General features: G+C 52.8%; 1 protein-coding gene across 1 annotated transcript; it reads left to right on the top strand.

Annotated features, from left to right (window-relative positions):
• The first annotated feature begins 106 nt into the window (after positions 1-106).
• LOC141977021 (Fc receptor-like protein 3) lies at positions 107-26260 on the top strand. Its single transcript, XM_074938230.1, is given in 14 exon segments — positions 107-142; positions 144-201; positions 2099-2356; positions 3739-4005; positions 13990-14274; positions 15091-15378; positions 17079-17366; positions 17759-18061; positions 19034-19138; positions 19567-19594; positions 22220-22317; positions 23147-23215; positions 25992-26023; positions 26129-26260. Coding segments are annotated over 14 exon segments (2247 nt in total).
• Positions 26261-26844: the final 584 nt, after the last annotated feature.

Here is a 26844-nt window from a genome sequence, read left to right as displayed (position 1 = left end):
GTCACCCTAGCTGGGCGAAAGGTGCAGCCCCTGAGGCAGCAGAAGTGGAGCAGCCCTTATGCGAAAGGGAAAGCCGCTTCCTTCCCCTTTCCCCAGCAGAGAGGTTATGCAAAGGGGAGCATGTTTTGCTGCAGTGGGTGTGTGGGTCGGCTCCTTTCACAGCGTCCAGGATGCTGGGGAGGGCAGAGCTGCTTGTGCTGGGTGAGTAGGGACTGGGGGGCTGGGTGTTGGGGGGCCATGGGGGTGGGCAGGAGGGCTGGGTGATTGTACTGCAGTCCCAGGGCGCTGACAGCCCATGCAGGCTGCACGGGAGAGCAGCTGTCCCAGAGGAGTTTAGTGAGATTCAGAGGGATTCCCCCTGCTGCGGGAACAGAGAGGGGGACTCAGTCTCCATGGCCCATTCAGTCCCTGGCCAGTCTGCAGACAGTCCCAAGGGGGCAGATAGTGCCAAGGAATGGGCCATTTTAGCTGTGGGTATGAGGTTTGGTGACAGCCAGGGAAGACATTTCACTGTCCGAGAGAAGGCGAGACATCACCCCATTCACCAAGCCGCAGAGCTGGAGACGCCAGGGGAGCAGCATGTGTCCTGCCCAGCTCAGTGTGGGCTCCCCTGGGTTTGCTGGCTTCTGAGATCTTCACACGCTGGGGAATGAAGAGAGGTGGGCTCTGGTACCAGGAGGGATCTTGGTCCTACAGAGGGATATGCCATGGCCAGTGCCAGTGAGGCAGTGGGACCGGGCACAGTGGGGTGGGGCGGGTGAGCTGCTGGGGTAGCTGGGATGTGCTGCCAGCAGGTGTCTCATGTGTGACGAACCGGGCGCAGGCCCGGCAGCGCTCTGAGTCCATGGACTCACCCTGAGCCCATCCCAGCCGGGATCTGATCTGTGCTTAGCCCCGATGGTGCAGCTCTAGGAGTCTGGATGCCTGGGCTCTCTTCCCCGCGCTCCCCCAGACTCTACAGGAGGCCTTGGAGGAGCCCCTGGCCCGGGTGGGCTCCATGTCCCCATGTGCAGGGGAGATGAGGGCTCTGACCACCTGGGGAGCAGGCTCCCTCCCTAGATTGTGATGCGAGAAGGGACCTCAGTGATCCCCGCGTCTGAGCAGCTGCTTGACACAGGCCAGAGGACTTCCCATAACAGCCCCCACGCTGGTGTTGCGGGAAACAGACTGCACTAAGCCTCACTCCTTCTCATTTCTTTTGCAGCCCTTGGCCTCGCTGGTGAGTCCTGCTCATCTCTGAATATTCCTGCTAACATAAACTGCAGGGGCCCCAACCCCTAACGTGCAGGTACCAGGGGGTGCTGCCCCTGCTCTCTAATACTAGACAGTACCTGGGTACCAGGAGGTGCTGCTGGGACATTACCCCACTGCCCCCTATCACCAGACAGTACCCGGGTACTGGGGCTGCCGTGACAGTACCCCACTGCTCTCTATCACCAGAAAGTACCCGGCTACGGGGTCTGCTGTGACATTACCCCACTGCCCCCTATCACCAGACAGTACCCGGCTATGGGGTCTGCTGTGACATTACCCCACTGCCTTCTATCACCAGACAGTACCCGGCTACGGGGTCTGCTGTGACATTACCCCACTGCCTTCTATCACCAGACAGTACTCGGCTATGGGGTCTGCTGTGACATTACCCCACTGCCTTCTATCACCAGACAGTACCCGGGTACTGGGGCTGCCGTGACAGTACCCCACTGCCCTCTATCACCAGACAGTACCCGGCTACGGGGTCTGCTGTGACATTACCCCACTGCCTTCTATCACCAGACAGTACCCGGCTATGGGGTCTGCTGTGACATTACCCCACTGCCCCCTACCACCAGACACTACCTGGGTACTGGGGGTGCGGCTGTGACACTATCCTACTGCCCTAGTACTAGACAGCACCTGGGTACCAAGGGGGCACCATTGGGACATTATCCCACTACCCCCTAATGCTAAACAGGACTTGGATGCCATGAGGCACTACCGTACCCCTGCGCAGTTCCCTGGCTCCAGCCTCCCGTGCTGAGGCCATGGGGCTCATCTCCTCCTTTACCCTGAGGTCAGCTCTGTCCTGTTGTCTCCTCCCTCTCTGCCGGCCCTACAGCGACTGCACAAAAGGCCACGCTGACCCTTAACCCTCCATGGAGCACAGTGTTTAGGGGGCAGAGCGTTACTCTGACGTGCAGCACATCCCGCTCTCCTGGATGGAGTTTCTCATGGTATCACAACGACAAGTCATTGAGAAACACAGTAAAAAACAGCTTCACAATTGAAAAGACAAAGATGAGTGATGCAGGTAGATACCAGTGCAAGGCTCCTGGCTCCGGGCAAAGCGACCCCGTTCTGCTGACCATTTCTGAAAGTGAGTCACGTAACAGCAGGTCGGAGCCTTTCTGCTCTGCTCTGACCTGTGGGGCCCTGTGGAGTTGCTGCCCACTCTGCAGTGGGGCAAACCCAGCTCCTGAAGCAGTGAGCGGAGGGAGATGCTGCCAGCTACCTGCCCACAGCTCCACTCGGGGTCTGGCAGGGATCTAGCCTGCAGGTCAGGTGGCCACTTTTGTTGGATGGAAATTAGGGAAAACCACATGAAAAATAAGGGACAATTTAAGAAAACACCATTTCCCTTAGCAGAGCATGTTCTCCCACGTGTACATTTCTCCTGCCCTCCGGAATACAGAGCAATTGTTGTAAGCTTCAATTTAATATTTCAGATGGTCAAGGGGTGTTCCTTAAAATAAGGGACGGGTGGTCACACCCTACCTGGAGGCCCCCCTGGCTGCAGGAGAAAGGCCTTGGGGCACCTGCCCCCAGCTCACTGGAGCCGGAGCAGCAGTGGGGCAGGCATGCTCCCAGAGGCTGCTTCTGGCTTGGGCTGTGGTGGGGGATCAGTCAATAGAATCTGAGTTTGCTCCCAAATTCCACGCTGCAGGCCAGCGGGCACAGCCCCCTCCTTCCCCCCTCTGGGAGCTGGTATCCCACCTCCTCTGATGCTGTTTCCCTCCCAAGCTCTCTCTCCAGAGCCCTGACCCTGTCTCCTGCCTCCCCCTCGCTCAGCCTGGACTCACCCCTCTTGCGGTTCTTTGGCTCGCCTGCCCCTCCTTACCAGGGCAAATTAATGTCTGTCTTTCTCTTGGCTAGAAAGGATTTTCCTGTGGTTCACTTTTACCTGCGGCCTGGGGAACTTTTTTGCCTGACTCTCTCTCTCCCTCCCCGCAAAGGGTGAGTGTGACTTGCAGCCCACAGCCTGCAGAACTGAGCGCACTGAGTTCCCTGGTGCCGTGATCTCCTGGAGCTGCTGCTCTCAGCAGAGGCGGATTAAGGTCTCCTGGAGCCCTGGGCTGGAGCAAGTGGGGGGGAGGAGCCCGGTGCTGGAGCTGTGGCCCAGCCCCTTCTGCCATGGCCCTGCCCCCATTCCACACCCAGCCCAGCTTTGTCCCTTCCCCCTGCAGCCCCCACCCATTCCGCCCATGGCCCTGTCCCATTCCACCCTTCCCCCATGGCGCCTCCCCCTGCTTGCTCCTTTCCACCCCTCCGCCCACCCCTCATTTCCCCCCAACCCTGCGGCCCCGAGACTGGAGAAGTTCTGTGCCTTGGGGCCACGGTGGGCAGCAAGAGCTCCTCCAGCCCCATGGCCATGGCAGGGAGAGATTTTTCTGCGGGCCCCAAATTGGCTGGGGCCCCTGGGCACGGGCCCTGTTGGGCCATGCAGTAACCCGCCATTGGCTCTCGGTGTCTCTCTTTCAGAGTGGCTGATTCTCCAGGCCCCTTACTATGCTGTGTTCGAAGGGGACCCACTGCACCTGAGGTGCTACGGATGGAAGGGAGCAGAGGTATCTGGGATAAAATATTACAGAAATGAAGCATACGTTACTCCACCCTATGTGAACTCAGAGCTGTCCATCAAACAAGCAAGGACAAGTGACAGTGGCAACTATCACTGCACAGGATCAATGAGAACTACATTCAAGATTACTGAAGAAATTTCTCCTGCGGTGTTTATTTCTGTCCAAGGTGAGGAATTTTTGTGAGTGGGGGGCTGGGCAGAGGGGGCAGTCCCAGCACACAGGACATACTCAGAGCTGAGCCTGGTGCATCTTCTGTCAGTGGTGCAAGGTGTGACCTCGCACGTACAGTGTGTGCGAGGTCATGTGGTGCAGAGGACACCGTCACTATTGCTTGAGCCCGGCACCTCTTTCTTCACAAAATAAGCAGTGGACGTCCTGCCTCAGCTTCCTTGGCGGGGAAGGCTTTGCCTTTACCTAGCTGCCGTTAGGAGAATCATAATTTGGCCAAGTGACTTTAGTCCAAAATCTGGTCTCCCCTTGCTTGGACATTGGCGTAGCTGCACTGGCTGCTACAACTGACGTCCCCAGGGGTAAGTGAGGTCAGAATTGGGCCCTTTATGTCTAGCTGTAGGAGCAGGAGCGTTACAGCGCAGCAGGCAGGGACGGGCGTCAGCGTAAAATGGATCCATTTTAGGAACGTGCCGAGGTGCCGGTTTGATTTTAAAGCTGAGATCTAACAGACTCGATTTGCCAATGTGATAAGATCTGTAGCCAGTATTGGAAAGGAAACTAAACAGGATAACCCCTTCTACAGAGTCCCATGAGCGCTTAGCTTACTCATTGTAATGCTAGGTTCTTTTCAGGTCAGCTTTTACCTGGGCCAGTATTTCTCAGAACAGGTCACTTGGTTATTCTTAACCAATCAACAGTTTATTAATTCACTCCGGACCAAACCAGTCTACCATTAACACGGCACCAGTCAAGTGTACACACAACCAGTGTTCTAGGCATGCACTGAACACACCAACAGGTTTCAGAGTAACAGTCGTGTTAGTCTGTATTCGTAAAAAGAAAAAAGAAAAGGAGTACTTGTGGCACCTTAGAGACTAACCAGTTTATTTGAGCATGAGCTTTCGTGAGCTACAGCTCACTTCATCGGATGCATAGCATATCGTGGAAACTGCAGAAGACATTATATACACACAGAGACCATGAAACAAAACTTCCTCCCACCCCACTGTCCTGCTGCTAACAGCTTATCTAAAGTGATCATCAAGTGATCATCAAGGAAGGCCATTTCCAGCACAAATCAAGGTTTTCTCACTCTTCCCCCCCCCCCCCCCCCCACACACACAGACACACATACAAACTCACTCTCCTGCTGGTAATAGCCCATCCCTCTTTGAAACCTCTCTTTATAATGCGCATGATAATCAAGGTGGGTCATTTCCAGCACTAATCCAGGTTTTCTCACCCCCCCCACACACACACCCCCCTCCAAAAACCACACACACAAACTCACTCTCCTGCTGGCAATAGCTCATCTTACGATGTGCACAGCAATAATCCAAGTTTAACCAGAACGTCTTGGGGGGGGGGGGGGGTTTGTAGGAAAAAAACAAGGGGAGATAGGCTACCTTGCATAATGACTTAGCCACTCCCAGTCTCTATTCAAGCCCAAATTAATAGTATCCAATTTGCAAATGAATTCCAATTCAGCAGTTTCTCGCTGGAGTCTGGATTTGAAGTTTTTTTGCTGTAAGATAGCGACCCTCATGTCTGTGATTGCGTGACCAGAGAATTGAAGTGTTCTCCGACTGGTTTATGAATGTTATAATTCTTAACATCTGATTTGTGTCCATTTATTCTTTTACGTAGAGACTGTCCAGTTTGACCAATGTACATGGCAGAGGGGCATTGCTGGCACATGATGGCATATATCACATTGGTGGATGTGCAGGTGAACGAGCCTCTGATAGTGTGGCTGATGTTGTTAGGCCCTGTGATGGTGTTCTCTGAATAGATATGTGGGCACAGTTGGCAACGGGCTTTGTTGCAAGGATAGGTTCCTGGGTTAGTGGTTCTGTTGTGTGGTATGTGGTTGTTGGTGAGTATTCGCTTCAGGTTGGGGGGCTGTCTGTAGGCAAGGACTGGCCTTTCTCCCAAGATTTGTGAGAGTGTTGGGTCATCCTTCAGGATAGGTTGTAGATCCTTAATAATACGTTGGAGGGGTTTTAGTTGGGGGCTGAAGGTGACGGCTAGTGGCGTTCTGTTATTTTCTTTGTTAGGCCTGTCCTGTAGTAGGTGACTTCTGGGAACTCTTCTGGCTCTATCAATCTGTTTCTTCACTTCCGCAGGTGGGTATTGTAGTTGTAAGAATGCTTGATAGAGATCTTGTAGGTGTTTGTCTCTGTCTGAGGGGTTGGAGCAAATGCGGTTGTATCGCAGAGCTTGGCTGTAGACGATGGATCGTGTGGTGTGGTCAGAGTGAAAGCTGGAGGCATGTAGGTAGGAATAGCGGTCAGTAGGTTTCCGGTATAGGGTGGTGTTGATGTGACCATCGTTTATTAGCACTGTAGTGTCCAGGAAGTGGATCTCATGTGTGGACTGGACCAGGTTGAGGTTGATGGTGGGATGGAAATTGTTGAAATCATGGTGGAATTCCTCAAGGGCTTCTTTTCCATGGGTCCAGATGATGAAGATGTCATCAATATAGCGGAAGTAAAGTAGGGGCGTTAGGGGACGAGAGCTGAGGAAGCGTTGTTCTAAATCAGCCATAAAAATGTTGGCATACTGTGGGGCCATGCGGGTACCCATAGCAGTGCCGCTGATCTGAAGGTATACATTGTCCCCAAATGTAAAATAGTTATGGGTAAGGACAAAGTCACAAAGTTCAGCCACCAGGTTAGCCGTGACATTATCGGGGATAGTGTTCTTGATGGCTTGTAGTCCATCTTTGTGTGGAATGTTGGTGTAGAGGGCTTCTACATCCATAGTGGCCAGGATGGTGTTATCAGGAAGATCACCAATGGATTGTAGTTTCCTCAGGAAGTCAGTGGTGTCTCGAAGGTAGCTGGGAGTGCTGGTAGCGTAGGACCTGAAGAGTGAGTCTACATAGCCGGACAATCCTGCTGTCAGGGTGCCAATGCCTGAGATGATGGGGCGTCCAGGATTTCCAGGTTTATGGATCATGGGTAGTAGATAGAATATCCCAGGTCGGGGTTCCAGGGGTGTGTCTGTGCGGATTTGATCTTGCGCTTTTTCAGGAAGTATCTTGAGCAAATGCTGTAGATGCTTTTGGTAACTCTCAGTGGGATCAGAGGGTAATGGCTTGTAGAAAGTGGTGTTGGAGAGCTGCCGAGCAGCCTCTTGTTCATATTCCGACCTATTCATGATGACAACAGCACCTCCTTTGTCAGCCTTTTTGATTATGATGTCAGAGTTGTTTCTGAGGCTGTGGATGGCATTGTGTTCTGCACGGCTGAGGTTATGGGGCAAGTGATGCTGCTTTTCCACAATTTCAGCCCGTGCACGTCGGCGGAAGCACTCTATGTAGAAGTCCAGTCTGCTGTTTCGACCTTCAGGAGGAGTCCACCTAGAATCCTTCTTTTTGTAATGTTGGTAGGCAGGCCTCTGTGGATCATTATGTTGTTCAGAGGTATCTTGGAAATATTCCTTGAGTCGGAGACGTCGAAAATAGGATTCTAGGTCACCACAGAACTGTATCATGTTCGAGGGGGTGGAGGGGCAGAAGGAGAGACCCCGAGATAGGACAGCTGCTTCTGCTGGGCTGAGAGTATAGTTGGATAGGTTAACAATATTGCTGGGTGGGTTGAGGGGACCATTGCTGTGGCCCCTTGTAGCCTGTAGTAGTTTAGAAAGTTTAGTGTCCTTTTTCTTTTGTAGAGAAGTAAAGTGTGCGTTGTAAATGGCTTGTCTAGTTTTAGTAAAATCCAGCCACGAGGAAGTTTGTGTGGAAGGTTGGTTTTTTATGAGAGTATCCATTTTTGAGAGCTCATTCTTAATCTTTCCCTGTTTGCTGTAGAGGATGTTGATCAGGTGATTCCGCAGTTTCTTTGAGAGCGTGTGGCACAAGCTGTCAGCATAGTCTGTGTGGTATGTAGATTGTAATGGATTTTTTACCTTCAGTCCTTTTGGTACGATGTCCATCTGTTTGCATTTGGAAAGGAAGATGATGTCTGTCTGTATCTGTACAAGTTTTTTCATGCAGTTGATAGATTTCCACTCCATGCGGCTAAATGCAGTGCCTTGCATAATGACAGGTTTCAGAGTAACAGCCGTGTTAGTCTGTATTCGTAAAAAGAAAAAAGAAAAGGAGGACTTGTGGCACCTTAGAGACTAACCAGTTTATTTGAGCATGAGCTTTCGTGAGCTACAGCTCACTTCATCGGATGCATAGCATATCGTGGAAACTGCAGAAGACATTATATACACACAGAGACCATGAAACAAAACTTCCTCCCACCCCACTGTCCTGCTGCTAACAGCTTATCTAAAGTGATCATCAAGTGATCATCAAGGAAGGCCATTTCCAGCACAAATCAAGGTTTTCTCACTCTTCCCCCCCCCCCCCCACACACACACAGACACACATACAAACTCACTCTCCTGCTGGTAATAGCCCATCCCTCTTTGAAACCTCTCTTTATAATGCGCATGATAATCAAGGTGGGTCATTTCCAGCACTAATCCAGGTTTTCTCACCCCCCCCACCCCCCCCCTCCAAAAACCACACACACAAACTCACTCTCCTGCTGGCAATAGCTCATCTTACAATGTGCACAGCAATAATCCAAGTTTAACCAGAACGTCTTGGGGGGGGGGGGGGTTTGTAGGAAAAAAACAAGGGGAGATAGGCTACCTTGCATAATGACTTAGCCACTCCCAGTCTCTATTCAAGCCCAAATTAATAGTATCCAATTTGCAAATGAATTCCAATTCAGCAGTTTCTCGCTGGAGTCTGGATTTGAAGTTTTTTTGCTGTAAGATAGCGACCCTCATGTCTGTGATTGCGTGACCAGAGAGATTGAAGTGTTCTCCGACTGGTTTATGAATGTTATAATTCTTAACATCTGATTTGTGTCCATTTATTCTTTTACGTAGAGACTGTCCAGTTTGACCAATGTACATGGCAGAGGGGCATTGCTGGCACATGATGGCATATATCACATTGGTGGATGTGCAGGTGAACGAGCCTCTGATAGTGTGGCTGATGTTGTTAGGCCCTGTGATGGTGTTCTCTGAATAGATATGTGGGCACAGTTGGCAACGGGCTTTGTTGCAAGGATAGGTTCCTGGGTTAGTGGTTCTGTTGTGTGGTATGTGGTTGTTGGTGAGTATTCGCTTCAGGTTGGGGGGCTGTCTGTAGGCAAGGACTGGCCTTTCTCCCAAGATTTGTGAGAGTGTTGGGTCATCCTTCAGGATAGGTTGTAGATCCTTAATAATGCGTTGGAGGGGTTTTAGTTGGGGGCTGAAGGTGACGGCTAGTGGCGTTCTGTTATTTTCTTTGTTAGGCCTGTCCTGTAGTAGGTGACTTCTGGGAACTCTTCTGGCTCTATCAATCTGTTTCTTCACTTCCGCAGGTGGGTATTGTAGTTGTAAGAATGCTTGATAGAGATCTTGTAGGTGTTTGTCTCTGTCTGAGGGGTTGGAGCAAATGCGGTTGTATCGCAGAGCTTGGCTGTAGACGATGGATCGTGTGGTGTGGTCAGGGTGAAAGCTGGAGGCATGTAGGTAGGAATAGCGGTCAGTAGGACACACCAATACACTCTTACAACTGTCATAGACTAGCATTGAGGCTCAGCAGGTGTACCGAGGAAGAGCACAGATCACCGAAATTTCTTATTACATTTATTTACATTCATCAGTTCTTTAGTCCCTCTGATACATTTCTCATGCTTCCAGGATTTCTCCAAGGAGGAAGGGTACGCTTGTCTCGAAGGCACCTATAAGGCTCAGCGTGTGGCCCCTGCTAGTTAAATAGTTTGGTGTGAAAGGCACAAATTTAAAATACCTAAAGCGATTGCGTAAAGGTATTGTTTTAAATCTCTCTTAGGCCAGTTTGCCTGGGCTTAGGTCAGAGACCCCTGCGCATGGCATTAGTTAGTGAGGGCTCACTAAAGAACGCAGACTCAACCAGCTAATCTGCAGTTTGTCATATTCAAGAATAGCAGGAGAAACACAATATTTGAAATGAAATCTCACCACTTCTCCTGACCCCGGTAACCCTGACATAGGGGAGAGTCCTTTCCACCCAGCTGGTCTGGGCGTCGGGTCACACTTCTGGATTCAGCAGCTTATTGTTAGGTTCAGTCAACTCTGCTTCATGCTGTGACCATGATGTGTGGGAGAGGGGAGAGAGTCTTTCCCACATGGGGGTTTAGCAAAGCTCTGAGGTCCACATGTGCTCACAGGGTATAGCCCCTCTTATTTCTATCTGGCCCTAGTAAACAGGCACTCAGATTTCAGCTCTCCATTTTTCAGCTGCTTCCATCAGTATCCAGCAGATGGTGTTGGGTCATGACAAATTTCTTGGATGCTCCTATGCAGTGGAGCCTTGTTGGTCCCTCCAGGATATTAGAGAGACAAGGAGTGTGGTGAAATAGTTGCTTTTATTGGACAAATTTCTCTTGGTGAGAAAGACAAGCTTTCGAACCACACAGAGCTCTTTGCCAGGTCTGGGAAAGGTACCGAAAGTGTCACAGCTAAATACAAGGTGGGACAGATTGTTTAGCATCAGGAATTAACACATTTCAAGGGACCATTCAAGGGGAAGTGGCCAGTTAACACCCCTCCCGTCATAGGGGGAGGAAACTGTAGGGGGGAGGTTAGGGTGTTGTAGATTCTTGTAATAAGCCATAAATCCAGTGCCTCTATCAGTCCATGATTTTTAGTGTCTAGCAAAGTTCTGAACTGAAGTTTCCAGGCTCATCTTTTGAAGGTGTTGTGCAGGTTTCCTTTGGGGACAAGGACTGAGAGGTCAGATATGCAGTGATCGTTCTGTGAAAAGTGTTCACCCACAGGTGATGGGGCTTTTTTGTCTTCTGTCATGTTTCTGTGTGAGTTCATTTGAGAGCGTAGTGCAGGGGTGGGGAACCTACAGCCCGTGGGCTGGATCTGGCCCACTGCTTAATTTCATCTGGCTTGTGGCAAGTCTCTGGCCTGTGGCAAGCTCCTGGAAGCAGCCACCATGTCCCTGTGGCCCCAAGGCAAAGGGGTGATCAGGGAAGCTCCGCGTGCTGCCCCTGCCCTCAGCACTGGTTCTGCAACTCCCTTTGGCCGGGAACTGCAGCCAATGGAGTTGTGGGGGCGGCCGCCTGGCCGTGCCTCTGCCTACAGACCGGACATGCCATCTGCTTCCTGGAGCCCCACTGCACCGCCGGCTGGGAGCCACTCGAGGTGAGTGCCGCATGGCCGGAGCCCGCAGCCCGAACTCCCTGCCCCAGCCCTGAGCCCCCTCTCGCACCCAAACTCCCTCCTGGAGCCAGCACCTCGAACCTCCTCCCATACCCCAAACCCCTACCCCAGCCCTAAGCCCCCTCCTGCACTCCAAACCCTTCATTCCCAGCCCCACCTCAGAGCCCGCACCCCCAGCCGGAGCCCTCACCCACTCCTGCACCCCAACCCCTTGCCCCAGCCCGGAGCCCCTTCCCACACCCTGAATCCCTCATTTCTAGCCCCACCCTGGAGCCTACGGGAAGCCCCAAGCCTCCGTGCTCCCCCGCGGGGCTGTGTGTGGCCCACAACTGAGTTTTTCTGTGGATCAGTGGCCCCTGATAAAAAAAAGGTTCCCCACCCCTGGTGGTGTGATTGTCTCATTTCACCCACATAGTTGTTATTGGGGAATTCAGTGCGCTGAATTGTAAGCACGAAAGCTTGTCTCTCTCAAAAACAGAAGTTGAGCCAATAAGAGATATTACCTTCCCCACCTTGTCTCTTCGATGCTCCTGTTAGTCAGAAGGTTTCATTCGTTCCATGGATTGTATTTCAGTATTAGCCTGGACTATGGACTGGGCTCCCCGCTTTTATGTGCTTATACCTCTTAACATTCCTGTCTCTTGCTTGTGCTATACAATAGTTGTCACTTCTAGAGCGCAGCAACCCATTAGAAAGGAAACGAACAACCTCTTATAGTCCTCTAAATCAGTGGACACGGGTCAGACATTCTTTGATTGTATCTAATACCTTTCACGTCACATCTTCCAGGGATTATCATTGGATATGACAGGTTTCAGAGTAGCAGCCGTGTTAGTCTGTATTCGCAAAAAGAAAAGGAGTACTTGTGGCACCTTAGAGACCAACAAATGTATTTGAGCATAAGCTTTCGTGAGCTACAGCTCACTTCATCGGAAGCAACAGACTCCAACGAGAGACTGCTGAATACGAGACATTGCATCAGAGGAACAAGACAGATTATTCACCCAGAGATAAATCAGGCAAACAAACGTGCAGTGGGGCAGGAGGTGAAGGCAGGGTAGTTTGTATTTCTTGGGGAAACAGGGGGTTTATCCCATTTGACCTTCAGTTTTCTAGGTCTCCCAGTCAGTTGGCTCTAGTTGATTTAACTCCCACAGCTTCCATCCTCCTTCTTGGCCCTTGGTTCACACATAGGAGACAGAGGGCACTCTGCATGAGGAAAGGAGTAGTTATTCCTGTCAGTCGCCTGGCAGGGGGTTTCCTTAGCTAGACTGAAAGAGATGGGAGTCAGCCACAAGTGAATGATGAGAGTCTTTGGTTTGGTTGGAAGATTCTTTATCATAGATCAGAGCTTCCTTTCCTGGGAGCTGAGTATTTTAACTTTAGCCTAATTAATGCCCCCCAGACAAGCTGTCCCACCTGTTGGGATGGGACTACTGACTCTCATTGACTTTAGCTCTGAGGGGAAGCTAAGGGTTTGGAATATGCATAAGGGTGAGTGGTGACAATCTTACTTGCTGCAGACAGAAGGGCAGAGAATCAGTGGCAGATTAGCCACTGGGCCAACGGAGCCCATGCTCAGGGACCTGGGCCAATTGGGGGGCCCCTGGAAAAATGGGTGCGCCCATGCCCTGACCCGCTCCCCCACTCGACCAGTGCTCCTGCCGGGGAGCAGGGGAAGCCCCTATGCCCCGACCCCACTCCCCAGCATGAGTGCCAGGGGGTGAGTGGGGGTGGAGTGTGACTTCAGGCAGAAGTGGTGGGGAGGGGCCCCCACTTGCTCTGGTCCAGGGCCCCACAAACCCCTAATCCACCTCTGCAAAGAAGGAGCAAGAGCCATAGCTGCTAACAATGTATGTTTGAGAAATATTTTAATATCTGTATGTCTACACAGAGCAAAGCAAGTGGGGTTGGATAAACCTACAATGAAAGACAATACCTAATAATGACCTCATAGAATCTCAGGGTTGGAAGGAACCTCTGGAGGTCATCTAGTCCAACCCACAGCTGAAAGCAGGACCAATCCCCAATTTTTGCCCCAGATCCCTAAATGGCCCCCTCAAGGATTGAACTCACAACCCTGGGTTTAGCAGGTCAATGCTCAAACCACTGAGCTCTCCCTCCCTCCCGCTCCTCACAAATGATCATCTGGCACCTGCTACCTGCCTCCCTCAGGGGGGGCCTCAGAAGACAAAGAACAAAACATGCATTCAAACGCAAACAACGTTATTTATTAAATAACGGGAGCCAATAAATAAATATCAAAGTGGGCTCAGAAATCCTGCCCTCCCCACCTCTGAAACCAGCCTTAGACCACAACAAACAACCAGCCCCCGCAAATCTCAGAGAGCTGACAGGGAGAGAGAACAGCTCGGGGTCCTGCTCTGGCATGACTTCCCCATCCATCTGCACAGAGTCCTGGCCCTACCTCCCCTTGCCCAGCATTGCAGGATCAGCAGTTCCATCTCTGGAGCTCCCAGCTGCCACGATGGGAGATAAAGCAGGAGAAGGTCCCTCCAAGGAGGCCTGTTCTGATGTGGTGAGAGGCTTTAAAAACCAACAGGAAGTCAATGACGGGCTGTTACAGGGGATCAGGACTCCAAATGAGAGTGAAATGTTCTCTCACAGGGAAACAGGTTCATTGTGATGGGAGATTTTAGGGATGGGCAGGGGGTAGATCCCTGTCTGTCGGTCTGAAATGCAGTAGTTTCCAAAGCCTACCCTGGGCTCTGGCGTTGAACACTGCTGGTGACCAAGTTTGATCTGCTTCTAGAGTTGTTTTCGTCTCCAGTGCTGAGGGCAGCAGGCTCAGGTGACCCCATGGAAGGAAGCCCGGTGACCCTGAGGTGTGTCACAGAGCTCAACCCCCAGAAATCGGACACATTGCTTCAGAGATTCTTCTACAAAGACAGCAGGGACTTGGGAGGATCTAGGAGCTCCATTGACTACCACATCCCAGTGGCAGGGCTACAGGACTCAGGATATTACCATTGTGTGGTGCGGACGGTGACCTCAAGTGTATGGAAATGGAGTCCCAAGTTAAAGATTGCTGTTAAACGTGAGTGTCTGGGGCAGGGATGGTGGGGTCAGGTTCTGAAGGTTCCCACCTACCTGGGATGGAAAGAAAACTACATGGAATCTATGCCGAGCTTTCTGTGGCTTCTGAGCCCACATGGGGCCAACCTGCCCCTGCCACAGTCCAGTGGCATTTGCAGGCTGAAATTTGAGGTGCAGTGAAGACCCTGATAAATTCCATGATGCAAAATAGAGCTTCAGACCCCAGGACACAGGAACGGCGGCTGGAGCTGAATCAGTTCTGCTCGCGTAGGGCCAAAAGAGCACAGCACGTCAGCTCGTGGGAGAACCCGAGCCCTCAGAACCAACACAGAGCCCTCTAACTCTCCAGCCTAGGCTGTCTCTCACAATGCTTTGCTAGTGACAAGCAGCAAACCCCTTCAGGTGCTGTGATCACTCAGAACAGCAACATGTGGAGCCCCGCACCCAACTAGATTGCATGAATGCTCCCAGAGCCACTCATGAATCACACAGAGAAAGGCACCAGCCAAATCCCCCCAGCTCCCAGCCTTGTACCTCAGGAATATACTGTCTTTCACTGCTCAAGACGAGCCTTTGCATTAACATTTGCAATATATACACTAGCCTTTGCAAACCTGAGCAGATTTACCACACACTTCATGTGGGCCCATGACCCATAGTGTTGTGGGCCTGGGCCCTGCATTCTGTCCCCTCCCCAAATCACAGGACCCTACATCCTTACCTGGGGGCAGAAGTGCTGATCTGTCCAGATGGCACCGAGCCCATCCCTTGGGTCACCGCAGCACGTCCTGCCCTCCTTTGTCCCCCTCTCCCACAGGAATCCCAGTGTCCCGAGTCTCCATGGAGGTCCAGCCCCTCGGGGGGCAGGTGATGGAAGGGGAGCGGCTGGTGTTGAACTGCTCTGTGTCTCTGGGCACGGGGCCAATCACCTTCTCCTGGCACCGGAAGGGCTCCAGTCAGGCTCTGAGGACAGAGACTCAGGTCTCACAGAGGCTGGTCTATGAGATCCCTGCAGCCACGGAGACTGACACGGGGGAGTATTACTGCGTGGCCTCCAACGGCAATGCCCCAGCACCAAGCCCAAGGGTGAAAGTTGCTGTGAAGGGTGAGCCAGGTCCCAGCTGAGTGATGGGGTGACGGGGGCTTTACCCCTGCCCGGGTGAGCATGAGAGACTCTCCTTAGGCATAAGGTCAGCAGAGGGGCACTGGGGGGATACTGTTGCTGGCTTGGGCCTGCTGAGAGGGGCGAGGCCCATGGCTGTAGCAGCTGGAAGCCCTAGGGAGGGATGTGGCCTCCGCACGAGGCTGTGAATGGAGCTGGTTGAAATACTTTTGTCAAACTCCCCCACAGGGCAGAGAGGCCCGTCACACGCACCCAGGGGGGTACCTCTGCCGACTTCCAGGCTCCCCGCCCTGCAGAGATGGGGCATGTTACACTGCGCCCTTGGGTGGGCTGCTGGCAACCTGGAGAACTGGGGACTGGGCTCTAAATGTGCAAGCCTCTCTTGCCTGAGGCGAAAGCCCCAGCTCGGCAGCCACGGCTGTAGCAGGCTCAGCCACCGCGAGGCGTGGCCCAGACACCACTAGAGGGGCCAGAGCGCCAAGCTGGTGGGTGTGGGGTACGCTTGTGTCCAGTGGGATCGCAGCTGGCTGGGGAGGTGGCTGGGCCTGGCTGGGCCTCCGCATTTCGCCCCCGCCAGCAGGTCCGGCTCCTAGGCGGGAGGGGCACCGGGCTCTGCACGCTGTCCCTGCCCTGAGCACTGGCTCTGCACTCCCGCGGGAACCTGCAGCCAATGGGAGATGTGGGGGCAGTGCCTGTGGGCGAGAGCAGCGTGCAGAGCCACTTGCCACACCTCCGCCTGGGAACTGGACGTGCTGGCTGCTTCCTGGGCACAGCGCAGAATCAGGACAGGCAGGAAGCCTGCCTTAGCCCCCCCCAGCGGCGCCGCTGACTGGGAGCTACCGGAGGGAAGCCTGTGTCCCAGCCCCACACCCCAACCCCCTGCCCCAACCCTGAGCCCCCATCAAACCCGGAGCCCCCTCCTGCATCCCAAACCCCACATCCCAGCCCCACCCCAGAGCCTGCACCCCTAGCCCACAGCCCTGACCTCCTCCACACTCTGAATCCCTCTGCCCCAACCCCCAGCTTGGAGTCTCCTCCTGCACCCCAAACCCCTCATCTCCGGCCCCACCCCAGAGTCCGCACCCCCATATGGAGCCCTCACATCCCTCTGCACCCCAACCCCCTGCCTCAACCTGCAGCCCCCTCCCACACCCTGAACCCCTCAGCCCCAGACCAGAGCCCACACCCCCAGATAGAGCCCTCACGTCCTTCTGCACCCCAACCCCCTGCCCCAGCCCAGTGAAAGTGAGTGAGGGTGGGGGAGAGCGAGCCACCGAGGGAGGGGGAATGTAGTGAGTGGGGGGCAGAACCTCAGGGAAGGGGCGGGGCGGGGGGCGGGGCAGGCCTCAGGGAAGGGGCAGGGCTTGGGTGTTTGGTTTTGTGTGATTAGAAAGTTGGCAACCCTAGAGCAGCCTGCTGCCTCAGTGACACGAGGAGTAAATGGGCCGAAGCGCCAGGTCCTCAGAACACGATGGTCCTTCCCTTCGAATGACCTGATATCTGTACAGGGCAGTGCCAAGGAGCCCAGCCAGGTCCCCGGCCCATGGCGCTGGGCACTACACAGACACAGAGCCAGGAGACGCTCTCGCCCAGAGAGCTCCTAATCCTAGTGAATTCCCCGCCCCTCCTCTCCGCAACCTGAGGTACAGGCTGAGCCCTGACCTGCCCCGATTCTCTGTCAGTTCCAGTGTCCCTGCCTCACCTGACTGTCAGCGCAGCCAGCGCCTGGGCCGCCATCGGGGACGTGGTGGAGATCCGGTGCGAGTCACCCCGCGGCTCGGCCCCCATCCTCTATCGGTTTCATCACGAGGGGGCTGTTCTGGGGAACAGGACGGTCAGTTCCCAAGGGCCGGGATCCCTCACTCTGAATGTGACGTCTGAGCGGGATTCTGGGACCTACTTCTGCGAGGCTGATAATGGCATGGCCAGTGGCCCCCAGCGCAGCGCCTCCTTCCACCTCTCTGTGCTCAGTACGTCGGCTCCACATGCTCTCTCTGGGGGGGTGGGAGGGCGGGATCTCTGCCTGTAGACCGGGGTGGTGGTGGGACGAGCTGTGGTGGTGACTGTGGGGAGCGGGACATGGCAGCATCCTGCCTCCCACACGTAGGGGTTCCTCAGTGCTGCCCTGGTGCTTCTGTGTGGTGGGCAGGATGGGCCGCTCGCTGGGCTGCGGGACTCTGCTCTCGATCCCCACATTGTGGTAAGGGAGCCCCCTTGGGTTGACAAGGTCCAGACACCACTACCTCTGGAGCCTGTTCTCTGCTGTGTGGCCCAGCCTGGGTTACCCCTTTCTGGTGTGTCTGTGACGGAGCATCTCTCCACCCCCAGCCTTGCTCTCAGGCCGTCTCCCTTGTGCTTGCAGTGCCCGTGTCCGGGGCCACCATCGCCATGGATCGCATGGGGCCAGAGGTCATGGTTGGAGAAAGCCTGAATCTCAGCTGCTCGGTGGAGTCCGGCACCGCCCCCCTGTTCAAGTGGCTTCACAACGCTGAGGAGCTGGCTGCAGTCTCGGGGCTTGGCCTGCCCACGGCTGTGGGGCACACGCTGCATTTCGGGTCTGTACAGCTGGGCCATGGAGGGAATTACCAGTGCATTGCCAGCAACCAGCTCAGCCCCCAGAGAGTCTTCCAAGCCCCCAGCGAGATCCTGGCCATCACCGTGAAAGGTACCTGCAAAATGTGGCTCAGGGACAGGGGAGAGAGAGGCCAGGCTGGGATATAGACTCAGGTCCAGTTCACGTTCAGGTTCGTAATTCAGATTCCAGACCCCATCGGGGCTGCCCGTCCAGGGGGAACCCCCTGGTCAGTGTGTGTTACGTGTCCCCTCTGGGCCTGGTCCACAGAGGAGCTGGGTCCAGTACAGCCCTGCTAGAGAGGCTTGGCTCAAGGTGTAGCAGCTCCTGCTCTCAGCTCTGGAGGTTCCCAGTCCAACGCCTGGTGTGTCGGCCAAGATGGTGGCCATCACAATGACACCAAAACCAGATGGGCTTGCCTCGTGCAGACTTAGACACAGGCTGCAGAGCTCTCACAAGATCAGCTGTTCCCATGAGATTCCAGCTACACTGGAATGGAAGGAAGCTGGGTTTGGATCTGACCCAGAACCAAAGCTACAGAGGCAGAGATTAAAATCTGAGCCTCCTGCACCTTAGTCCTTACCCAGAAATGGAAGGGCTCTGATTGCTGGTGGTGGCCCTGTTCTCTCTGATGATCCTTACAATAGTGACCAGAACAGAGCTTCTCATTGCTAGATCCCAAAGAGCAGATCATGGTCACTGGCCCCATGCTCTAGTTCAAACGGGAATTATTTTGGGGGGGTTCAAGGGCCTGTGCTGTACAGGAAGTCAGACTCGATCACAGAGGCCCCATCTGGCTTTGAAATCTATGATTTATATAGATGGGGAAACTGAGGCACAGAATGGGGACAGGACCTGCCCAAGGCCACACAGTGAATCAGAGGCAGAATTGAAGAGAACTCAAGTGCCTGGCTCCCGGTCTGAGGCCTGACCCATTGGACTGAGCCTTGCACCCTGTGGTCACTGGCAGAGGTGTGGTTCAACAGGCTCAGTTGGTTTCTGTCGGGAAGTCTCTTCTTCAGGAGCACTGTGTTTATCTGGGCATGTTCCCTTTGTCTTCTCCAGAGCACGCAAGCCCCCGGGTGGCTGTGCCTGTGACTGTCTCCTTCCTGTTCCTGATGGGTGTCACTGCGGCTCTGGTGTTCTACGTCAAGCGCTGGAAGAAAGCAGGTGTGTGGCTCCTTCCACGGCGTGCGGCTATCACAATCCATCGGGTGCTCGGAAACTCACGACCGTTTCTGAGTTTCTCTGGGAGTCTCGGCCATGCAGCCGCTCCCGGGGAAAGGGAGCTTGAAATGGTCAGAGCCAGGGTGGATTCCAACTTCCTGCCAAATTCACACCATGAATTCTAGACCTTTGTCCCCACGCTTGCTCTGCTGTAATTTAGGCCTTTTGCCAAACCATCCCACAGCTTTAGCCCAGGAGGCTCCTGAATGGGAAAAGGCTGATCCCTTCCGTCACATTTGGTGTCTTGTCTCCTGTAATGAATCACCCCTGTCCCCTCCCTTGCATTCACTCCCCCTGAGAGTGACCCAGACCTGATGGCCAAGGTGACACGTCTGGAGAGATTAATGCATCTTTTTTCACTTGCTTTGCAGAAGGAATGGTTTTCAGTGCCCCAGAGAGGTGAGTCGGGCACAGACGGGGTGAAGCATGTTGGGGTGTGGGGCAGGGGAAAGGATGGGTTCAGTGTTGCTTTGATTTAAATGGGTCATGATTTAATTATTAAGTGACCCACTGGTTTCAGCTCTTGGCTCTCCTGGCTGCTTCCCCTCCTTTTTATGTGGGCTCTCTGGACCTGACTCTACATAGCACGTCCACCTGAAAGCTTTGGGGCCCGATTCTCCGTTGCCTTGCACCTTGTGGGTCATTGATCCCAGTGCAATGTGGGTGTAAAGTGCCAGCACATCAGAGCAGCAGCGTTTTACAGCCACACTGTGCTGGTGCAGAAGGACACACAAGGGATAGGGCAGCAGAGAAAGGCAAACATGGCACCTACCTTTAAAAGAGGGAGCAAAGAGGACCCGGGGAATTATAAACCTATCAGCCTAACTTCGATACCTGGAAAGATACTGGAACAAATGATTAAACAACCAATCTGTAAGAAGTTAGAAGACAAAAGGATAATAAGTAATAGCCAATGTGGATTTGTCAAGAACAAGTCATGCCATGCCAACCTAATTTCCTTCTTTGACAGAGTTACTGGCCTAGTGGATAGGGGGAAGCAATAGAACATAAGAACGGTCAAAGTGGGTCAGACCAATGGCCCATCTAGCCCAATATCCTGTCTTCCGACAGTGGCCAATGCCAGGTGCCCCAGAGGGAATGAATAGAACAGGGCAGTTATTGCGTGATCCACCCCCTATCGTCCAGTCCCAGCTTCTGACAGTCAGAGGCTAGGGACATCCAGAGCATAGGGTGGCACCCCGACCATCTTGGCCAACATAGGCACCGACTCAGTGGGTGCTCCAGGGCTGGGGAATAGCTGGCTAGGCAGTAGAACTCCTGAAAAGCATCTGGGGGTTGTAGAGGATCACAAATTGAATGTGTCAACAGTGTGATGCCTTGCAAAAATGGCAAATCTCATTCCGGGAGGTATTAACAGGAGTGTTGCATGCAAAACACGCGAGGTAACTGTCCCGCTTTACTCAGCACTGGCGAGGCCTCAGCTGAAGTACTGGGTCCAATTTTGAGTGCCATGCTTTAAGAAAGATATGGACAAATTGAGAGAGTTCAGAGGACAACAAGAAACCTGGCCTATGAGGAAAGGTTAGAAAAACTAGGCATGTATAGGCTTGAAAAAAGAAGACCGAAAAGATCAGTCTTCATATATGTTAAGGGCTGTTATAAAGAGGACAGTGGTCAATTGTTCTCCATGGCCACTGAAGGCAGAACAAGATGTAATGGACTTAATCTGCAGCAAGAGAAATTTGGCTTCAATACGAGGACAACTTTTCTATCTCTAAGGGGAGTTAAACTCTGGGAGGTTTAAGAACAGGTTGGACAAGCACTTACCAGGGATGGTCTAGTTTCCTTAGTCCTGCCTCAGGGTGGTGGACTGTAGTTGACCTCTCAAGGTCCCTTCAGCCTGACATTTCTGATTCTATGATATTTTTGTCATACACAACTTGACTCACCTTGAGGCAAAAGGGGAGGCATCAAAGTGACAGATTGCTCCTGAATATTTGGGTCCCCACTTGTTCAGTGGTTGGAGACAGCACGCTCACCGCCTGCTTGTTATGCGATGTAAGAACCAGTTTTTCATTACTGAAGCTGGCTCCTTGGATTTTCCTAGCCTCTCCACTGTTCTCAGCTTCCAGCGGTAACCTTCGTCACAGGGTGGGCAGCAACAACATGTGGTCTGGTAGATTGCCTAGGAAGGTGGTGGAATCTCCATTCTTAGAGTTTTTAAGGCTTGGCTTGACAAAGCCCAGGCTGGGATGATTTAGTTGGGGTTGGTCCTGCTTTGAGCAGGGGGTTGGACTGGATGACCTCCTTAGGTCTCTTCCAACCCTGATCTTCTATGATTCTATGATTATGTCTTGGAGTCAAAATATCTGGTTCCACAGGAGCATATTGCTTGGAAACAGCTCTTCTCTGCCTGTTCCGAGACAATCTGTGCCTCTGGCTGAGCAGAGGCCAGCAGGCTGATGTCTGTTCATCCATCCCCAGAACGCTGTGGCACTCAGGAGAGGACCCTGTCCCAGAAAAAAGGGGCTACAGCACAGAATCCCAGCAGGGGAGGAGCCAAGAACGCCAATAGGCCTTTATTAAGGATGTGGTTCTACAAAGTTAGTTGGCGTTGGTCCTGCTTTGAGCAGGGGATTGGACCAGATGACCTCCTGAGGTCTCTTCCAGTCCTAATATTCTGTGATTCTATGATTCTATGAAAGGGGCATGGCTCAGTTGGCAGGGCTTATTCAGGGTTTTTGCCTGCCAGGAATGGGGTGGCCGCAGAGGGCCAGGTGCATTTCTGACACTAGATTCACACAACAGTCACATTTAGTGATAGGATGGGGAGGGCCCAGGACCCAAAAGCCGCAGGACCCCTCTCCCCTCCCCCTCTTCCCCTGGAAATGTTCAGGGCTGCATTCTCATTACGCTCAGCCCTGTCACCCCTGGCCCTGCCCTCAGTGTGTACGAGCTCTGGCCCTCTGCGTTTTCGTGCCTTCTCCATCTCGTGCGTCTCTTCCTCTCTCTGGTCTATGTCTGCCCTGTTCCACTGTGTTCACTGTGTCTTCCTATACCCAGGGACACACGGCTCCGAGCCCAGCATGAACCCCCTGGCCAGGGGCTTCCTCCACTGGGGAGCTTGGGCCTCCATGCTGAGGAGCCATCTTACGGCAATGGTAAGGGGCAATAATCCGGTGACATGACGCTGCTGGAGGCCTACTTGTGGCCGACACCAGAGAGAGGAGGTGGTGCCCCTGCCCCGAGGCGCGAGCACTGGGTGCCAAGGCTGTGGAGAGGTGCCCTGGTGCTGTGGCTGTGCAGCTGTCTCTGCTGTTGTCCCACACAGCCTTTGGCCCCGCTGGGAGGCACCGGTCAGACATGGCTCTGTGACCCTGGCCGCTGTTCCGAGGGAGCCACGGTTAATACCAGTGTGTGGTTAATACCAGGGCCTTGTTGGCCTTGTCTGCACTAGAGCAGCATTCTCTGCCTTCCCCAGGCTGGGGTCTCCATTTCCATACCGGGCCCCTCGGAGCCCCGATCCCTCCCAGCTGGGACCCTGCCCCGCAATCCAGTGAGCAATGAGCGCGTCCCTGGCTGAGAACCCTCAGCGCCAGAGAACTGAGCCGACCCCTTGGAATTGAGCCCGTTTGGGTGCAAACAGCTCAGTGTGTCCATGCTGGGTCATGCTGAGCCTTTGCAAGTCCCCACTAATGCCATCCTTTCAATCGCAACGCCCACTGAGTACCTATCCCACAATCCCTGGCATGGGGCTGTGGTGGGAAGACAGTTTGCACCATTTCAGGGAGCTGGCTCCAACCTGGCACCAGGTGGCTGTAGCCTGGTCGGATCCCAATGAAATGTGGCAAGTCGGCATGCTGCTGGGATGCCCTCCGGGAGTGGGCAGCAGGCACACTATAGCAGCTGCAGGAAGAGCAGATGGTGCCTAGCGCAGGCACTTGCTCTAGGGGCACAAGGCATACGTGAGATGTGGCTTTGTTTTCACAGTGTGTCCCCTGGAGCCGGAGAGTGGAGAGGTGGAGTATACAGTTGTCAACATCAAGAAAAGAAGTGTGGGTGAGTGGAACAAGACGGTGTCTTGCCTCAAGAGGCAACAAAGGATTTAATAGAGATGTAAGGGATGAGACAGGCAGATGCAGCTAACGTTTCACTCACTTGCTCTGCGACTCTGCAGGCCAATTAACTAGTCCCAGGTGAAAGCCCGTGCAGGTATACAGGTGTAATTCGTAAAGTGTAAAAAGCCTGAAGTAGCTGAGAACTGAAAAATGGACGGTAACAGACTGTGATTCGCAGTGATTTGACCCTGGTGAAATCCTGAAGAACAAAGAGCTCTTGCTCCTGCTTGTAGCTGTTTCCATGGCCTCACTCTGACTCAGCAGACACTCGAGGCTTCAGAGTGACACAGAAACAATCCTGGAATCTGGTTGTCTTGATTGTGCCACTGATTTCTGTCTGTGTGTGCACAGGGGCAGAATGAACACAGCAGATGATCAGCAGGGATGTGTTCCTTGAGGGAGGAATTCCCTCCACACACGGCTTGGGCACCCCAAGTTGCATTTACAACCTAAAAGGCAACACAGGGTGTATTTCACCCATACAGATCACTTCTCTCCATCCACCCTAGAAATCCATCCCCTTGGGAGTAGTGCTAGCGGTGTAAATGGCACAGCGACAGGGCAGGACAGTGAAAGACAGGAAGCCGGGGAATACCACATCCGAGTCACTTAAAGGGACGCTGTCAACTTGAATTTTTTTAAATTGACTAATTTCAAACAATTCTGTTTTGGGGGAGAGCCCCCTTTAAACAGTGCATCCCGAGTTGAAAGGAAGAGGGATTCTGTGCTCCCCTGTTGATGTTAAAGGGGGTCTGCTCAGTTAGTCATTTTCTTCTGTGCTTGACTGATTGTTCAAGGAAATTACTGTTTGAGTAACCCCAGTCATGGCTCATCAGTGTAGTTTGAACCTGAGACTTTTAGCAGTAAAAGCATGGGCCTCTATCATTTGACCTAAAAGAGTAAGTCCATAAGCTGGTAGCAGTAGTAGGCTCTTGTCCTCTGTGTGGAGCAGGCATTAGTAGGGGGGACACAGCCCATGTAGCCAGAGTATCACACTGTCAAATGATAAAATAAACACAAAAAGTGGAAAAAAGTATTTTCTCTACACTAACTTCTTACAGTTTCAGTCATCTCAGGTGTTACTCATAATGTCATAACTCCAATACCACCAGATAAATGTGATTTGCAAGTTGAACATGTCCCTTTAAACCAGCAGGAAATACTGAGCTGGGCGAATCTCACGGGCTGGAATTGGGATGCTTTTCTGAATCTGTTGGGTGGAAATTTCTCCTGAGGTTTCTGGCTCTCCTGGCATCCGGCTCAGGCCTGGAATACTGTGGGAGTGGTGTTTCCTTTGGCGTTTTGGCTCCTGTGTCTCCATTTCCCATCAGAGTCCAGAAGCACCGAGGCAAACACAAACATGAGGAATAGAATCATAGGGCTGGAAGGGACCTTGAGAGGTCATCTAGTTGAGTCCTGGGCACTCATGGCAGGACTAAGTATTATCTAGACCATCCTTGACAGGTGTTTGTCTAACCTGCTCTTAAAAATCTCCAATGATGGAGATTCCACAACCTCCCGGGGCAATTTATTCCAGTGCTTAACCACCCTGACAATTTGGAAGTTTTTCCTAATGTCCAACCTAAACGTCCCTTGCTGCAATTTAAGCTCATTACTTCTTGTTCTGTCCTCAGAGCTTAAGAAAAACAATTTTTCTCCCTCCGCCTGTGACAACCTTTTACATACTTGAAAACTGTTCTCATGTCCCCTCTCAGTCTTCTCTTTTCCAGACTAAACAAACCCAGTTTTTTCAATCTTCCCTCCTAGGTCATGTTTTCTAGACCTTTAATCATTTTTGTTGCCCTTCTCTGGACTTTCTCCAATTTGTCCACATCTTTCCTGAAATGTGGTGCCCAGAACTGGACACAATACTCGTTTGAGGCCTAATCATCGTGGAGTAGAGTGGAAGAATTACTTCTTGTGTCTTGCTTACAACATTCCTGCTAATACATCCCAGAAGGATGTTTGCTTTTTTTTGCAACAGCTTTATACTGTTGACTCATATTTACCTTATGGTCCACTATGACCCCCAGATCCCTTTCTGCAGCACTCCTTCCTAGGCAGTCATTTCCCATTTTGTGTGTGTGCAACTGATTGTTCTTTCCTAAGTGGAGTACTTTGCATTTGTCCTTATTGAATTTCATCCTATTTACTTCAGACCATTTCTCCAGTTTGTCCAGATCAGTTTGAAGTTTAATCCTATCCCCCAAAGCACTTGCAACCCCTCCCAGCTTGGTATCATCTGCAAACTTTATAAGAGTAGTCTCTATGCCATTATCTAAATCATTTATGAAGATATGGAACAGAACCAGACCCAGAACTGATCCCTGTGGGATCCCACTCATTATGCCCTTCCAGCATGACTGTGAACCACTGGATGGATGGGAAGAATGGGAAAAGTGATCTCGGCTTTAGAGACCCTTCAAAGGCTTGCTCAGAACTTGGTTCCAGAAGCAGGTGGTGGGCTGGCAGTGCAGGGCTCTGACATCTTGAACAGGTTCACCCTGCTTAGCATTTATGTCGGTGGATGTAACTCCCCAGGCTGGGATCTGGCCAGTGCCAGGGGGCAGAGTCCTGGGATCCCGAGCACCTCAGTTTTATGTCTCACACCCATCCCACAGCTGGGGCTGGTCACTGAGGGGCTGGACTGCTGGTGATGGGGGCTCAAGGGGTGAAAGTTAATGCCTAATCCTGATCCCTTCCTGTTCCTCTTGCAGATAAACCCAAGGGAACTCTGCCAAGGGACAACGTAAGTGCAACACCCTGCCCCCCGTTCTGCTGCTCCCTCCCTGCTGCTCTCTCTGGCCTTTGTCTGCCTCTGTCACCTCACTCACTGTCCATGTGCCCTTTCCAGGAGGAATACTGTGTCAGCTACTCTGTGCTTGCGGACCCCAAGCCCACCTGGGAGTCAGCCACAGGAGTGAGGTCTCCAGAAGGGGGATCCCTACCCGCCAATGACATTTATGAAAATGTTCCCCACCTGTGACCTGCGAGAGACCCCAGCCCATCCCCTGGCCCAGCCTCGGGGAGCCTGACTGCCTCGTTAACCCTTCACTCCCCTGCTTGGCATGTAGGGCATGGAATGAAGCTTGTCCCTGGCTGGTGCCCTCTGCATTGGGACTGACAAGCCAGAGCAGAGAAGGAGGCAAATGCTCTGGGTCTGCCTAGTGCTGCTGCTGCCTAGTGAGGCGTCGCGACCAGATGATTTGTTGAGGGGCCCGGGCAGCAGCCCTGATCTCTGTTAATCCCTGTGATGGGTCTGTGCCTCTCAGGTATCCATCCCAGGGGGTTGCCGGCTTGGCTGTTGTGCATGGAGGATCTGACCCAGTGGGACTTGTGACAATTGGGCTAGTCCACCCTGCCGCCAATAAAGGTTGCATTTGCTACATGGTTTGTCTTTGAGAGTCTTTCATTAAAATGGCTTTATGTACAACCCTTGTCCCCAGGGACTGACCCGCGGGAAGTGCCCTCTGCCTGTCCTGCTCGCCTAGCTCAGTGCTTCCCAGCCAGGCATGACCCTGCGCAAGGACATGCTGAATAGAAACTCATCCATGGCTTGATCCTGGAGAG

This window comes from Natator depressus, chromosome 24 (assembly GCF_965152275.1).
Source record: "Natator depressus isolate rNatDep1 chromosome 24, rNatDep2.hap1, whole genome shotgun sequence".
NCBI lineage: Eukaryota > Metazoa > Chordata > Testudines > Cheloniidae > Natator > Natator depressus.
Note: the sequence above shows the minus strand (reverse complement) of the source record. Positions and strands in the feature narration are given on the sequence as shown.